The sequence below is a fragment of the Nipponia nippon genome, unplaced genomic scaffold, assembly GCF_047370975.1.
Source record: "Nipponia nippon isolate SJK-2023a ecotype South Korea unplaced genomic scaffold, ASM4737097v1 scaffold_4, whole genome shotgun sequence".
NCBI classification, from domain to species: Eukaryota; Metazoa; Chordata; class Aves; order Pelecaniformes; family Threskiornithidae; genus Nipponia; species Nipponia nippon.
This window is the reverse complement of record NW_028262358.1, coordinates 47635803-47651504: the sequence shown is the minus strand read 5'-3', so window position 1 is coordinate 47651504 and position 15702 is coordinate 47635803. Positions and strand designations below refer to the sequence as shown.

The window sequence follows — 15702 nt, the reverse complement described above, 5'->3', positions numbered from 1 at the left end:
TAAGGAAGGGAAATAATAAACTATTCTGCACTTCGGTGAATAAAATGAATGAACTGGGTTCAGCAGATATGTGATAAGGCTCAGTCATTTGGCACATAGAGAACCGACAGACATAATGACCGTCACACTGATTTATATTTTTTCCAGTTTGTCAAAAATAATCTATATTTTACCTGACAACTAATTTACAACTAATAATAAACTCCTCTTCTTGTTACAATTTCCCATCTGTAGGGTAAGAGTAAGAAATTAAAGGTTCCAAGAAGGGGAAAGTCCTTCCTGAAAATACCATAGTTTCTTTTATATACGTTTTTTTTTGTCTTGAATGCCTGTGCTGGTGCTTGCTCTTCAAAGGCAGATTTTTTCATCACTAAAGTCCTCCCAGTTACAGGACATTTACCTTAGCGTTTGGTATGAATCCTGTGTTTTTGTCTATTTTTCACACTTTTGTCATTAAGAATGTTCCTTTTTGTCTTTAAACCTTCCTTTCATTACTGTCACTGACTGTCCTGCTTCCATTCTCACTAACAATGTTAAGTTCCACCAGTTTTCTGACTGTCCCTCCTAAAGCCATAAGCCACATTTGCAACCCTCCTTTGACAGCTCTCCCATAATACTGCTTCTCTGTACCTCTGAGACTTAAAACCAGACATAATGGAGAAAAAGGACAAGAACAAACCTGACCTAGCGCACAAGAGACAAATTGCTAGCTTGAGCAGCAGCTTGTAGAAAACCTTGCCTTGGCAAGTCACACAGGAGAGTAAAGACCATTTATCTAGATCTGTAACACCTGCTTCTAAATCACCACAATGCAGGTGACTGCACTGGCCCATGACTCCAGTGGTTTTGAGCCAGCAGTGCAGTCCTTTGCTGGTTGTTTCAATCAGGGGAAAATAGAGCTGCCCAGAAATTAGGTGGTGTAGCTCACAGCTGAAACACTCCATATCTGCTTCTGCACTGGGAATTCTCCATCACACCCTCTCTGTGCTGTTACATTTTGTCTGCCTGGATGACCTGACTATGTAGTCTCTATACACCAATGTATTTTCTAAACAAAGCTGAGAGCATGAAAATGTGTCACTTCTCTGGGTTTGCGAGAGGTAATAATACCTGCACAACTGCCAGATTATGTTGCTAGTTACAAGGATATAAAACAAGAGAAGGTCACAGTAGCTAATGGAATGGTCCCAAGGTTTATCAGTATGAATGAGAAAAGAATTTAGTGGAGTTTAAAGAGGAGTAATGATTTCCTCCCTCTCACTGCAGCTGCTTCACCCCGTTTGCTCCTTTTTGCTTGATTATATACAAAACATAAAAAGTGAACAACTAAGTGATGTGTTTTCCAGGGTTGTCGTACCTTGTGACTTGATAATCATCATAATCCAGATTCACTGAGGGAAAGATTTATTTTGGCTACTCTAAGAGGATGTTGGTGATGGATTTCTAATTTGTGAAACCGTAGCTATTTCTGTGAAAGTTTTAACATGCAAATAATTAGCTATTTCCCTTTTTTTAAAGGAGCCTTTCTGTCCTCGCTACCTTGATTCTTTACAGTTTATTGTCTAAACACTGGTGCTTTGAGAGCTATTCAATCTCTGATTATGTCAGTGGGTAGACCAAGACAAAAACATGCAAAATCAATCAATTTGTCTAGCTGTCCTGCTCAAATACCATATGAAACAAAAGAGGCAAAAAGAAAAAAATCAACCAAAGAACTGAAAAATCACTCCATCTGTGCCTTGTAATCACGTTAGCAAGTGATACGCTTGTTTTTTAAACCTTTTACATGGATTGGAACAAAATACACTGTTTTGGAAAACAGACCATTGTATAGATGGAATTGTGTGCTGTTTAAAGTATGAAGGTGTTTAACTTCCTGCCACCTTTTCCCCTGCAACAGAAGTCTTACCGATTTTGGTCATTTGCAAGGAGCAGTAGCATTCTGGACATAACTAGTGACTTCCTGTCAGTTTTTGCCTACAATTTGCAAAGCATTTTCTGAACCCTGTGGATAAGAGTAAATGAGCTTAGACTGAAGCTGAAACTCATTACAAATGCACTAGAAAATCCAGTCAGGATTTAATGTGTTCTTCTGTGGGTTGAACTGTGAAAAATCAAGAAGTAAATCCAGCTAGAGATTCAGAGAGTAAGTGTGTCACTAGTCTTAAACTGACTTGAAAGAAGAGCAAATATTACCCACAGATTTTTTTTTTAACACTAAAATGACTTTTCTTTAACTGAAGAGAATCTTTTATTGATTGAAATTCTAGTAACTTGAAATTTTCCTGTCAGTAATTTCTGTGTTTGTAGTGTGCTTACTGTTATCAACATTCTTGTTTTTCAAGTATTTAATTTTGGTTCACTGGATTAGTTTGAGAATTACACAGAAGCTGGTTTATTAACCATCTAAATTTCACATGGTAGGAGACTGACTTTAAAGTTCCTGGAGAAATAATGGCTTGAGTAAATAGTCTGTCTCATTTATTATCTCTGCAGTGCCACATATACTAGCTTAGTAGTGATCAAAAATCCTCAGCAGAGGTGGTTTTTTACTGATTGGTGTGAACTGACTGGCATTCTCAGGCCCTGGGGTTTCTGCTCTTTGCCCCCTTGTTCATATTTTCATGTAAAGGCTAGGAATGTATAGACATGTAAGTTTTTCTGACATCTCGAAAAGATCTGGGACATACTGTTAATGCAGAGATAATTTTTTTTTTTTTTTGTGGGTCTTTGGTCTTCAGAGCAAATGATACTTCACTAATACTAGAATCAACAGAAAAGAAGGTGGAAGAATTTTCACTGTCTTAAGAGGTTGTTCCAAAACTGGAAAGAAAGAGCAGAATATAAACATCTAAATGAACATCTAGATGAATAATTCATATAAGGAATCCTAAGAAGTTGGATTTTTATTGTTCCCTTTGAAAAGAATCAGTAGTTTAGGGACTGTGGAGTGGGTAACAATTTTTTTACGGTGGCAGAGAAAGTATTTGGTTAGCCATAGATTATATCTAGTATAGGAAAGGAGGTGTCAAGATATTATTAGGACTGTATTATGAAGCAGCTGCATGAAAAGGAAACTAAAGGTCCTAACAGTATACAGCATAAACCAATGTAGCTGGTATTTGAGCTGTAGCAAACCTCTTCAAATACAATACTTATATGCAATCACAGAAAGATATAAAAACTGTTTGATAAATCTAGTAGGCCCTTTCCTACTTCAGTATTTTTTTTATTTTCAGTTATTATTTTTATTTTCAGTATTCAGCTTCTTCAGTATTTTTTCTTTTCTTTCCAAAAGCATCATCATGTGATCAAGAACTTCAGTCAGCCCTGGAGGAAGCTAAGCAGCCCCAGAAAGACAATGTGTTCATTCCAGAGTGTGCTCAGGGTGGCCTCTACAAACCAGTGCAGTGCCATCCTTCCACAGGCTACTGCTGGTGTGTTCTGGTGGATACGGGACGTCCCATCCCTGGTACATCAACAAGGTAAGGGAATACACGTTCAGTGCTCAAAAGTTGTAGTGAGAAGATGCCTTAGTGTGCATGTACTAGCATGTAGATTTCTATCGCCGATGGAATTATATCATATAGGTTTCTTCTGCTATGAAGATGAAGTGAAATATTTCTAAGAGCCATCAAAATTTAAGGCCAGATGGCCAAAACTGTTTCAGTGCAATGTCACAGGCAGTTTGCTCCTCCAGTCCTCTTTTTTTACTTTCTATTTTGTGCTGGGAAGCCAAGGCTTGGAGCAGATAATGAATAAGCCCAGAGAAAATCTCACTCTCCTTAGCCTGCATATAGAAGAACCAAGTAAGATGGTCTATGACGGAAACCATGTCCAACCTCAGAAATGTTCAGTTATTTTTCCAGCAACCTCCTCAACTATTTTGTGTAACTGGCTGTGATGGAACAACTGCTTGGGAACCTGTGGAGAGGAAATACCATTTTAGTGTGTTATTAATAGAAGCTTGGAGTTCAGTCGTCTCAGCTGAGCCAGATACATGGTAAAGTGTTGGTAGCCACATAGAGCAGATATAGGCAAGGCAAGTATTAGGTTCCAAAAGATGTTATTTAGGCTGGTTATTGAAGTTTGGCCCTTGAAGGAATGCTATAGAAGCTCATATAAAGCTGACGAGCAGTATAGGTATCATCATAGAATCATAGAATACCAGGTTGGAAGTGACCTCAAGGATCATCTGCTCCAACCTTTCTAGCACAATCTAGACGAGATAGTCCAGCACCATGTCCAGCTGAGTCTTAAACACGTTCAGCGTAGCAGAGTCAACCACTTCCCTGGGGAGATTATTCCAGTGGTTGACTGTTCTCATGGTGAAAAATTTACCTCTCGTGTCCAGTCGGAATCTCCCTGGGAGTAACTTGTACCCATTACCCCTTGTCCTCACCATGTGACTCCTTGTAAAAAGGGAGTCGCCATCTTCTTTGTAGCTCCCCTTTAGGTACTGGTACATGGTGATGAGATCACCTCTAAGCCTCCTTTTCTCAAGGCTGAACAAGCCCAGCTCTCTCGGCCTATCCTCATACGGCAGGCTTCCCAGACCTTTGATCATCTTGGTGGCCCTTCTCTGGACCCCCTCCAGCCTGCCCACATCTTTTTTGTATAACAGGGACCAGAACTGTACACAGTATTCCAGGTGTGGCCTGACAAGCGCTGAGTAGAGTGGGATAACGACTTCTTTATCTCTGCTGGTGATGCCCTTCTTGATGCAACCCAGCATCCTGTTGGCCTGCTTGGCTGCAGCAGCACACTGTTCACTCATGTTGAGCTTCCTGTCCACCAGGACCCCCAGGTCCCTTTCCACAGAGCTGCTCTCTAGCCAGGTGGATCCCAGTCTGAGCTGCACTCCTGGATTGTGTTTTCCCAGGTGCAAGACCTTACACTTGTCTTTGTTAAACTTCATGAGGTTCTTGTTAGCCCGCTCTTCCAGCCTATCCAGATCTTCCTGCAGGGTGGTTCTCCCTTCCAGAGTGTCTACTTCCCCACTCAGTTTGGTGTCATCTGCGAAATTCATCAGGCTACACTTGATCCCGTTATCCAGATCACTTACGAAGATACTGAATAGCGTTGGGCCCAATATCCATCCCTGGGGGACCCCACTTGTGACCGGTTGCCAGTTTGAAAAAGAGCCATTTACCACCACCCTTTGGGTGTGGTCCGTCAGCCAATTCCTCACCCACTGCACAGACCACTTGTCCAGGCCTTATCGCATCGGTTTCTCTAGGAGGAGGCCATGGGGAACCGTATCGAAGGCCTTGGAGAAGTCCAAGTAGACAACCTCAACTGCTCGCCCCGTGTCAACCAAGCAGGTCACTTTATCATAGAAGGCCACCAGATTTGTCAGGCACGATCTGCTTTTTGTGAAGCCGTGTTGGCTTTTCCCGATCATGTGCTTCATTTGACTCATGATGGCCCCCAGGAGGATCTGTTCCATGACTTTCCTGGGGACTGAAGTAAGACTGATGGGCTTATAATTACATGGATCGTCCCCTGAGCCCTTAGTATCTTGATGCAGTCATAAAGCTTTTCAACCTGAGGCCAAAATAATTTTTTATCATTTAGATAAGGTTTGTGAAAAAACATTATAAATCACTTGCTGTTAAGTATTATATTCTTGGGGAGTGTTTTTCATATATTCTTCAAGTGCTGATTTACTGATAACTGTTTATACCGTAGTCTAGACCATGCCAATTACAGTACCAGCTGAAGTGCGCCTGACTTAGTTACTGTTGATCTGCTTTTTCTGGCAAGTTGAGATCCATAAACTGTCAAAACAAATTTGGTCCTGGAACTGTAGGATCAGTACACATGTTGTGTGAGGACCTAGAAATGTCCTCTAGAGATTCCAGAGGCTCCCTTTTCTGCTCTTCCTCTGTTCTCCACTCCTAGGTTTATTCACTGTTTCTTGTTTTTAGTGCTAATCCTTCTTTGAATTATAGTTTAAATCATTGTATGGGGCCTTAGTTCCTATTCTCTAATTTGAGTCCAAATCATTTTCTTGTGCATGTCAAGCCATAGGACTTCTGCTGATTTTTTTGTAGCTCTTCTTTATGAGTGTCATTTTATTATAGAATCACAGAATAGTTGAGATTGGCAGGGACCTCTGGAGATTCTCTAGTCCAACACCTCTACTGAAAGCAAGGTCAGCTAGAGTAGATTGCTCAGGACCATGTCCAGCTGGGCTTTGAATATCTCCAAGGATGGAGAGTATACAGCCTCTCTGGGCAGCCTGTTCTCATGTTTGATCACCGTCACAGAAAAAAAAAAGGTTTTTCTTACATTTAAATGAAATTTCCTGTATTTTATTTTGTGCCCATTGCCTCTTTTCCTGTCATTGGACATCACTGAAAAGAGTCTGACTCAGTTTTCTTTATTTTCTCCCCTTTGGATAATTATAGGCATCAATAAGATCCTCCCTGAGCCTTCTGTTCCCCAGGCTGAACAGTCCCAGTTCTCTCACCCTTTCTTTATTATGTCAAACGCTCCAGTCCCTTAATCATATTCATGGCCTTTTGCTATACCCACTCCAGTATGTCCACGTCTCTCTGGTTTGGGGAACCCAGAACTGGACCCAGCATTCCAGATATGTCTCACCAGTGCGAAGGAGAAGGGAAGGATCACCTCCCTTGACCTGCTGGCAGTACTCTTCCTAATGCAGCCCAGGAGGCTGTTGGCCTTCTTTGCTGCAAGGGCACATTGCTGCCTTATACTCAGCTTAGTGTCCATCAGAAATTCCAGGGCTTTGATGCAAAGTTGCTTTCCAACTGGTTGGCCCCCATCCCATGCTGGTGCAGGGTGTTAATCTTCCCCAGGTGCGGGAATTTCACATTTGCCTTTTTTTGAACTTCATGGGATTCCTGCCAGCCCTTTTCTCCAACCTGTTGAGGTCCCTCTGAATGGTAGCATAACCCTCTGGTGTATTAGCCACTCTTCCCAATTTTGCATCATCTGAAAACTTGCTAAAGTTGTTCTCTGTCCCGGCATCCTGGTCATTAATGAAGAGGTTAAACAATATTGGCTGTAGTACTGAACTCCACTGATGACTGGCTTCCAGCTGGAATTTTTGCTGCTGATCACAACCCTTTGAGACGAGCAGTTCAGCTGGTTTTCAACACACCTCATCGTTCATTTATCTAACTCATACTTCAGTTTGTCTATGAGAATGTAATCAGAGACAGTGTCAAAAGCCTTGCTAAAATTGAGATAAATAGTATCTGCTGCTCTCTGCTCATCGACTGAGCAAATCATCTCATCATAGAAGGCTGCAGGCTTGGTCAAGCACAATTTCCTCTTCATAAATCCATGCTGACTACTCCCAATCACCTCCTTGTCCTTCATGTTTGGAAATAGCTTCTAGGAGGATTTGCTTCATCACCTTCCCAGGAATGCTGACTGGTAAGGCTGACTGGCTTGTTATTTGGCTCCTCCTTGCCCTTCTTGAAGATAGAAGTGACATTTGCTTTCTTCCAGTCCTGAGGAATCTCCCCCAGTCACCATGACCTTTCAAATATAATTGAGTGGCCTCACAATGCCATCAGCCAGCTCCCTCAGCACTTGTGGGTGCATCCCATGAAGTCCCATGGATTTGTGTGTGTCCAGTTTGTTCAAATGATCCCTGACTTGATCCTCCTTCACCGAGGGTAAATCTTCCTTGCTCCAGACTTTACCAGTGGTCTCAGGGACCTGGGATTCCTAAAGACTGGTTTTACAAATAAAGATGAAGGAGAAGGCGGCATTGAGTGCTTCTGCCTTCTCCATGTCCTTGGTCACAAGGTCCCTTGTCCCACCCAGCAGCAGACTCACATTTTCCCTAGTTTTTTTGCTGCTGACATGCATGTAAGAAGCTCTTCTTTTTGCCCTTCATGCTCCTTACCAGATTTAGCTCCATGGGGCTTTGGCTTTCCTAGTGCCATCCCTGCACACTTGGACAGTGTCTGCATATTCCCCCTGTATCACCTGACCCTGCTTCCACCTCTTGTATGCTTTCTTTTTATGTCTGAATTTTGTTAGGTGCTCCTTGTTCATCTGTGCAGGCTTCCTGCCACATCCTGCACAGTGGAATGAACCATTCATGAAATTGGAGGTGGTGATTCTTTAACATCAACCAGCTCACTCTCCTATTTATATTTATAGTGTGCATGCAGTGCATGTGATTTTGGCTTCTACTGTCACACCGAATGGAATTCTAGGTCTTCCCAACACCTTGATGAATCACCTGTGGATCTAGAATCATTCTCCATCTTCTTTTTTTCCTCTTTGGTCTCTGGCCTTTTGTGTTCTACAACTACACGGTAACTCAGCTGTGGGAGAAGAGGTAGCAGGGAATCCTTTCACTGTGCTGCATGTCTCCAAAGTTGGAAGGCTGGCAAGTTGGATTCAGTCATCTCATATATATGATTTAGACACAAATCTTCCTTTTGCTCAATGAGTGCTCTGCCTGATGACTAATACTCAAAAGATCAACTGCTGTGGTCGTGACCATTTCTAATTTGTTCAGCTTTGCTGGACTTATGGGGAGTCCTCAATGGAGCTCTGAGGAAGTAATACTTCATAATATCCCCAGAGAGGACATTTCTGAGTACAGATGGATAAATAGAGTAATCAATTTTAGGAGTTTCATACTAAATAAAGAATAACTGGTGTATTTAGGAATGTACAGTCCTGGTAAACAAGCAGGTGGGATTACTGCCTGGAGTTTAAGAGGAGTGTCTAGACCTCATTTCTGGGAAAGATTTAGGTGGGCTGGAATCCCATTAATTTATTTATTGATTTTAATTTTTTTTTAGTCTATATTGATAAAATGTAACTGTTTTCCCCCTAGGAGGGGGAAGTAATAGGGGATCAGAATAAGATGAGAAATATGCAGTTGTCATTTTTTAGTTCTTTTGTATAGAAAGGAAAGGGTGAACATGTCAGTCTTTCCTAATTTAGAGAACCAGGGGCTCATGCAAAATGGTGTGTACTATCTTCCAGCTTTCCACTACAAAATACAAATTAGAAGAGTAGCTGTTAAAACTCTATTGCAGGAACCAATAGCATTAGTACTCCTGGTAGCAAGATGGATGCATTGCATCCTGGAATCTCTGTTCTGCAAATCTGGATTGAATCACTAGGGGACAACAGTGAAAGGACAGACAGATCTGGGAAGCTGTTGCCAGAACAGCTTAGCATTTTGCACATTGTTTGTTTTGAATATGTTCATGAGGATGAAATTTGTCATATCATCAGGCTCTGAATACCACAATAAATAGTAGTCCCATTAAATTAGACCCCCCAAAATGAAGGAAAGTTATTAAAACCCATTGACCTTCTAATGTCCTGTCATCTGGAGCAAAGATAAATCATCTGTCAGTGAATGTATTCCAGAAAAAAACCCATATAATTCTAGAGTTAAAATAAAGATGTGTGAATGAAGCACCACTCTAGGACATTTAAGACAGTAAAACTCACAAGAAATAGGTGAAGTTGTGTTATAAAGCTGGCTTTTATGAAAGCCTAGAGGAAACATTCATTTGTCTAAAAGGAGGTAATGCATTTAAAGGGTACAAAACCATTCCCCTGAAAGTCTATCAATATGATCCTTACCAGCTGGCTCACAATGCCTCCTGGACAACATAGCGTGACCCTCAGCCTTTTTTCTCAGCAGGGCCATAAGCCTGTGTTCTCACATGCAACTTTTTAGCAACTAGGATCATGGGCAAAGAAATGCCCATTCCACTTACACAAGATTCTCTAAACTTAAAAAAGAACATAAATCAGCTGCTTCATGAGGCTGCCCACACTGTAGAATTCCTGTGAAACTCTCCATCCTCCACTGCCTTGTACATCTCAGTAAATCTCAGTGCTTCCCAGCAGACCCCTCAGAAGTATAAAATAGCCTTCATAAGCTCTTGATGACTTTGGATATACATTCACTGCTAGGAATTCTTTTCCTTTTAAAATTCAAAAGAGTAACTTGGGATGTCTTTTGACTACATTATTTTTAACCCGACAGTGTTCCATTCTGACATGCTATCCCTTTCCCACTCTTTCCTCATGAAAACTGAGGCAAGCATGTTTTTCTTATCAGTTCTTAGCATGGCTGTGCCTGTGTGGTGATTTTCTAATGATTCATTTCATCTTTCTCCAGTTGCTTTAAAGGGTTAATCACGGACTTCTTGCATTATAGCATTTTAACACCTATTGGTCTTTAATAGATATAGTTTGTGTATGATGAAGTACATGCGTGTATGACAAAAGTATAAGCCAAAAAGGTAGAAGAGTAGGGGCCAAAAAAGAAAGTGTAGGCACAGAGCAGTAACAATAACGGAAGAGGACAAGGGGGATGCAGAGTCGGGTATCAGATTAGTCAGGGACCAGGCTGGTTGCCAGATACTGCATTAGTGAGCATTGCTCAGAGATTTCCCTTTCACTCTTTTCTTGGCTGATTGAAGTGGTTGTCCATCAGGTATCTGAATCCAGCCCACGCCATCAAAGCAGCTTCTATTCCTGCCATTCTTTAGGGAAAAAAAAAAGTGCCTGTAGCTCTCCCTTGTCCGTGAAACAGCACTGTACCTTCTTGCAGCAGCCAAAATTTGATGGGCCAGTGGGTAGTTTCATTAGATGATGTGGAAATAAATTAAGAACTCAAAGGAAAAAAAGATTTTTTTTTTTATTCTGCCTGGTAATTAAGGTCAGAATACTTAGGTATTTTTCTTAGGGGCAGTCTGGCCTGGACCCAGGACATAGATACCATTTAATACTTTTAAAAAGAATTGTTCCAAAAATTTGGATTAGTATATTTTAATTAGACATTTTAGTATGCTACTCAGTAAATGTCATTTTGAGAATGAGGAGAATTTCAAAGAAAGATGAGCAGTTATATAAAATATGAAAGAACCTATATTCCGTGAACAGGTATGTATGTGGAAATGCACGTATGTAGACACGAGTCATATTACTAAGTGTTTTTAACTGAGAATTGAAACTTTCTCTGAAATGTTACACACTAAATTCTGCAGCTTCAAGCTACTTTAGGAGAATGAGAAAGTAAAATTTCTCAGAAAGAGATTGTGTCAAGCTGAGTGAAAAGCCACCATGCATCGATAGTGGGACTGTAAGAAAAAAGAACAGATTCAGCAGCAGATACTCCCATGCCTCCCAGTCTTACATAAAAGATATTGCTCGTAGTGTTGCATAAGTCAATGTTTGTTAGAAGTACAAATAGCACAGAGTTTCTTCTTACCAGCTGGACTAACAAAGTGGCTTTAAGTAAACTCAGAAAGCATAGAGGAACCAGAATATTCCAGTAGCAGGTGGGGATTCAGTCTTTTTCCTAATCCATTTGAAGCTGTTCCAGCCCAATTCCCTTCCTTCTGGAAACCCTATCAGTTCTTCACTCTTGTTCAAAATGTTAGCTGTTCATGGTTAGCCCTTCTTATGTAAACTAACATTTTTTTTGGAGAGGATACAGTAGCACATGGCTTTAGAGCTGCAGTAGTAACTAACTACAGTTCCTGCCTTGCTGTGATTTTGTGATTTTTCTCTGGTGTTTCCCAACATGAATTGTGTCAGATGTCAGAATCTGTCATATTGTTTATGGCTTTTTGATTTGATAGGTGAGAGGAGACTTTGGTTTTGGTTTTGTGTTTTTTGTTTTTTTTCAATTTTTTTTTTTTATTATGTAATACTTTGTAGCAATTTCCCACAGTTTTCTCCTTCTTCAGTTTTCCTCCCTGTAGAATGGGCTTTGGAATAGATAATAATTTTTTAGTTTGGTATCATCCCCAGGAGAATAAAGATGTGCTACTTTCTTTGAAGTAAGTGGAAAATAGACAGATGAATTTGCATTGCCCCTTCTGAATGAAAAACAAGCTTAATCCCTGAATAAAAGCAGGTACAAGTTTAATTTGGACTACAAAATCGGAAATAAATTAGTTCAAAATCAAATTAACCTTGGCTGGTTTTATTCTCTCCCTGTTTGTTCTTTAGGTATGAACAACCCAAGTGTGACAACGGTGCCAGAGCTCACCCAACCAAAACAAAGGATTTGTATAAAGGACGCCAGCTTCAAGGTCAGTGAAACAGATAAAGTTGGTTTCATGCATTCCAGTGCTTTGTTTATTCACTGCAATAAATTAGAAAGCAGTTTCTTATCCTATATCAAAACAATGTATCTTTTAGATAGTGCCATATTGATTTGCCACTGACTGAAGTCTTTGACTTTGGAACAGTGTATGTAAATATGCGTCCTGGGATGTAGTCAGAGAAAGTAAGGTTCATTTTTCTCAGTAGTTTAAAGGCAGTCACATTTACTTAGTGGAATTATTCCTTGCTGTTGCCATACCAGAGAAGTCAGCAAATATGTCCAGAATAATTTGACCTGTACTTCATAATCCTTGTTCTAGCAAAATCCATGTGAAATTGGCCTCTGTCTTCAAATCAGTCTAAAAAAATGTATCTTCTACTTACTTTTTTCCAGGAGTACCCTTGTCAGTTTACCTTAGAATAATATTATTTTATTCTTCTCTGTTGTAGGAACAAACCTTGGTGTTTATTAGATTTATCATTTTTTCACGCTTAAACATATGAGAGATCTTATCTCCGGATAGTTGAGCTACACAGAAGTCAGTGGACTTGCTTCATTTTTGAAATGGCCTTTTAATACATTTGAATAACTTGAGGTGTAGAATGTTTAGTGATATTGCACATGTTATAAGGGAATTATGAATTACTGTCAGCTATTGTAAAGAATGAGAATCAAGTAAATAATGTGGGCAGATTTTTTGTGTCATGAAAAATATTTCAGTTTAGCCACCCAGAGAAACATCTAGACAATAATTCTGAACTAAACATGCCCATCAGTGTTGAAATGCATATTGAATGAAGCACACATTAAAACTCTCTGTCATGAAACAAATTTACTTACAAGGTATAATTACAAAAAAGGTAAGAAATATGATTGTTATGTTATTATACCATATATAATTATATGTTGTGTTCTACATAGAAATAAGTCAATCATAGGATTAACTGTAAGCTGTCCAGCTACTGTGGCTGTAAAAATGGCAAGTGTGACCCAAAAACATATCTAGCCAGGCATGATGGGACAGACGGACAGGAACAGGACAGACGAGGCAGACAAGGAAACATTCATGACGTTTGAGATAGCCCTATTATTTTTCCTGGATTTTATCTAGAACTATAAGTACAATTCTGGTCATCTGTGTTCAGGAAAATTGGTACACGGGAGAAGTTAGGTAGCAGTAATGTATCAGGGAAAGCAGCTACTTTCCAAGAGAAAGCAGCTAGCATTTCCTTCATTTAGACAAACAAGACAAGGTCCAGAGGTGATATTGTACCTCTGAGACCATGAGGAAGAGAAACTGTTTTCCTCCGTGACAATTTTGGCAGAAGAAAAATAAGTATGAACTACCCTGAATGAATTTCACCTGGGAGCTGTAAAGTGATTTCCAGCTATTAAAGCAGTGAGGCAACAGCCTTCTAAAGGACTAGTAATGGGGCAGAAAATCTGGTTAGTTTTTTAGGTAGATCTTGATTACTTTATGAAAGAGGTAGTGGGAGATAGGGTTGAATAAGTGAGGTACTCACTCTGCATTATGGCTTATCACATAAGATACTGAACATGTATACATGCTAAGAGATGAAAAGATGATTTATACTAAAAATTCACCTTGGAGCATGAATTTCACAGCTCTTACCAAATTGTCTGAATTTCTCTTCGTTCACGAAAAAGGGATGGAGCATGCTTGACTTGCAGTTTTGCTGTTTAGCTGCTCAGAGAGTTCAGCAAGAACCATATGTGCCACATAAATCCTCACATATGTGAAACTTCGTGGTAAATACACCTCTGTTGACAGTCAGATTGATGATGTTTATCCATCATTTCGTTAGTCAGTACTTGCTTACTGAAGTTACTTACTACTGTTATAACTTCAGGGAAGTTAGCAGGTATTTCAGGGATAATTTGGGACATATTTTACAAACCTTACTCCATGAAAGCCAATGGAAAGTTGGCCATCTTCAACAATTTATTTCAAATAGCACTTGCATAGTTACAGACTTGGATAATTACTTGATTTCGTGTGTGTTTTTTCTGAGTGGAAAGAACTTGCACTCAGAAGAGAGTATAGCAGAGCAGAAGCTGAAGAAACAAGTTTTTGCACTAAAAGACGTCACTTGCTGGTCACGTCTACCTTTTGCTAGAAATTTTGGAGAAGCATCTGCTAACTGGAATCTTAGAGGGAAGATGGGCAAGTGAAGGGCTTTAAGTTTTCTATTTCTTATCCAAATTGGTAGTGCGTTTTTACAGTACAGTAATTAAGATTTATCCAAAGTCAAGATACTTTGCCACTGAAACAATTAACAAGAACTTTCCATGCTGTAAATCCCTACCTGATAAATTAATTTTCATGGTTAGGCAATGGTCTTTCGATTTTGTCTTTCTACTTTATGGTATTTTGCATTATGTGAGTTTAGTCCAACAATCTACTGAAGCAATGTGAGCTCATATTTATCACAAATTATTATATAAGACATGGATTTGCTCTCCCATATCTTACGTTGCTTAATCTTCAACTTCTAAATACTTTATATTATTTTAAGATAAAGCAAATACCAAAGTTTCCTAACATTTCATAAATACCTATGGGTTAGCTAGAAAAACCTTTCTCTTCTACTCTGCAGCAGCATGGATTAAGTAAGTACATGCCTATAGAAGTAAGAGGGGGAAGAGGTTGCTTCACAGTTGCAGTTGTGTTTATTTTTCTTTCTCTCTCTTAAGGCTTTGTCTTTTCTCTCTCTTAGCTAGTCTATTAAATGCTCAAGTCCTCAACTGGCAAATTTCCCTCTTATCAGACAAACATTACATCAAGTAAAAATGACATGAGTTTTTTGAAAAAAGGAGGCTGAAAGAGAATCTTGCACAGGTGTGGCTAGTTGTTATAAAGTAACAGGTAAAGTTGCACAAATGGCTAATACAAATCAACTTCTTAGTGGAAATGAACCACTGTTACTCAAAGTTTCTCTATTGTAAGCAGTGTTGCAAAGGCATGTTTGCATTTGTGTTGTCTAAATTTAAATACTGCATCTGATTGCTGAGTTTTTCCAGGACTGAATAAAAAATGTAGGTTAATTATGTACTTACTTTCGAGGAATAATTCATTTTTGAATGGATGGGTTTGCTTGATTTGCAACTCATACAAAAATGCAGTAGCCCTGGGTGAAACTGCTGTGACTGCCTACCGTGTAAAACCAGGAAGATTTTAAAACAATTACTTTACTGCTATGAATGATCTTCAACAGGATAAACCCCACCGGTACATCCTCAGGTGGATTAAATTGGTATAGTTCTGCAGGTATGCTGATTTATACCACCTGAAAATTTGAACCCATTACAGGTTAAGCCAAATACTTTTAGAAATAATTTGCAGATGAATCAAGATGCAGTTTTTGGCAAACACTGATATCTTGTTAAGGCAAAATTGTAGAAGGTAAGGGCCCCTTGGAGTCTATCGCAAAACTCCCACTGGTTTAAACTGAGCTAAGAATATCCTCACATCCTAAGGGTAACTTATGATAAAGCATCTGAAATTAAAGACTAATCTAATGTTTGTAAGAATGACCTAAGTCACCTGCATCTGTTAGCTTGGACTGGAAGTTATATAATAATAATTCTTCCCATTAGAT

General features: G+C 39.6%; 1 protein-coding gene across 6 annotated transcripts in view; it reads left to right on the top strand.

Moving 5' to 3' along the window:
- Positions 1-15702, top strand: part of SMOC2 (SPARC related modular calcium binding 2) — a 147620-nt gene that overhangs the window by 97232 nt on the left and 34686 nt on the right. For all 6 annotated transcript variants that reach the window (XM_087774960.1, XM_087774959.1, XM_087774957.1 and 3 more), the window contains exons 8-9: positions 3299-3485; positions 11986-12068. In XM_087774960.1, coding sequence (XP_087631086.1) covers positions 3299-3485; positions 11986-12068 — 270 coding nt within the window. The remainder of the gene's footprint in view (positions 1-3298; positions 3486-11985; positions 12069-15702) is intronic.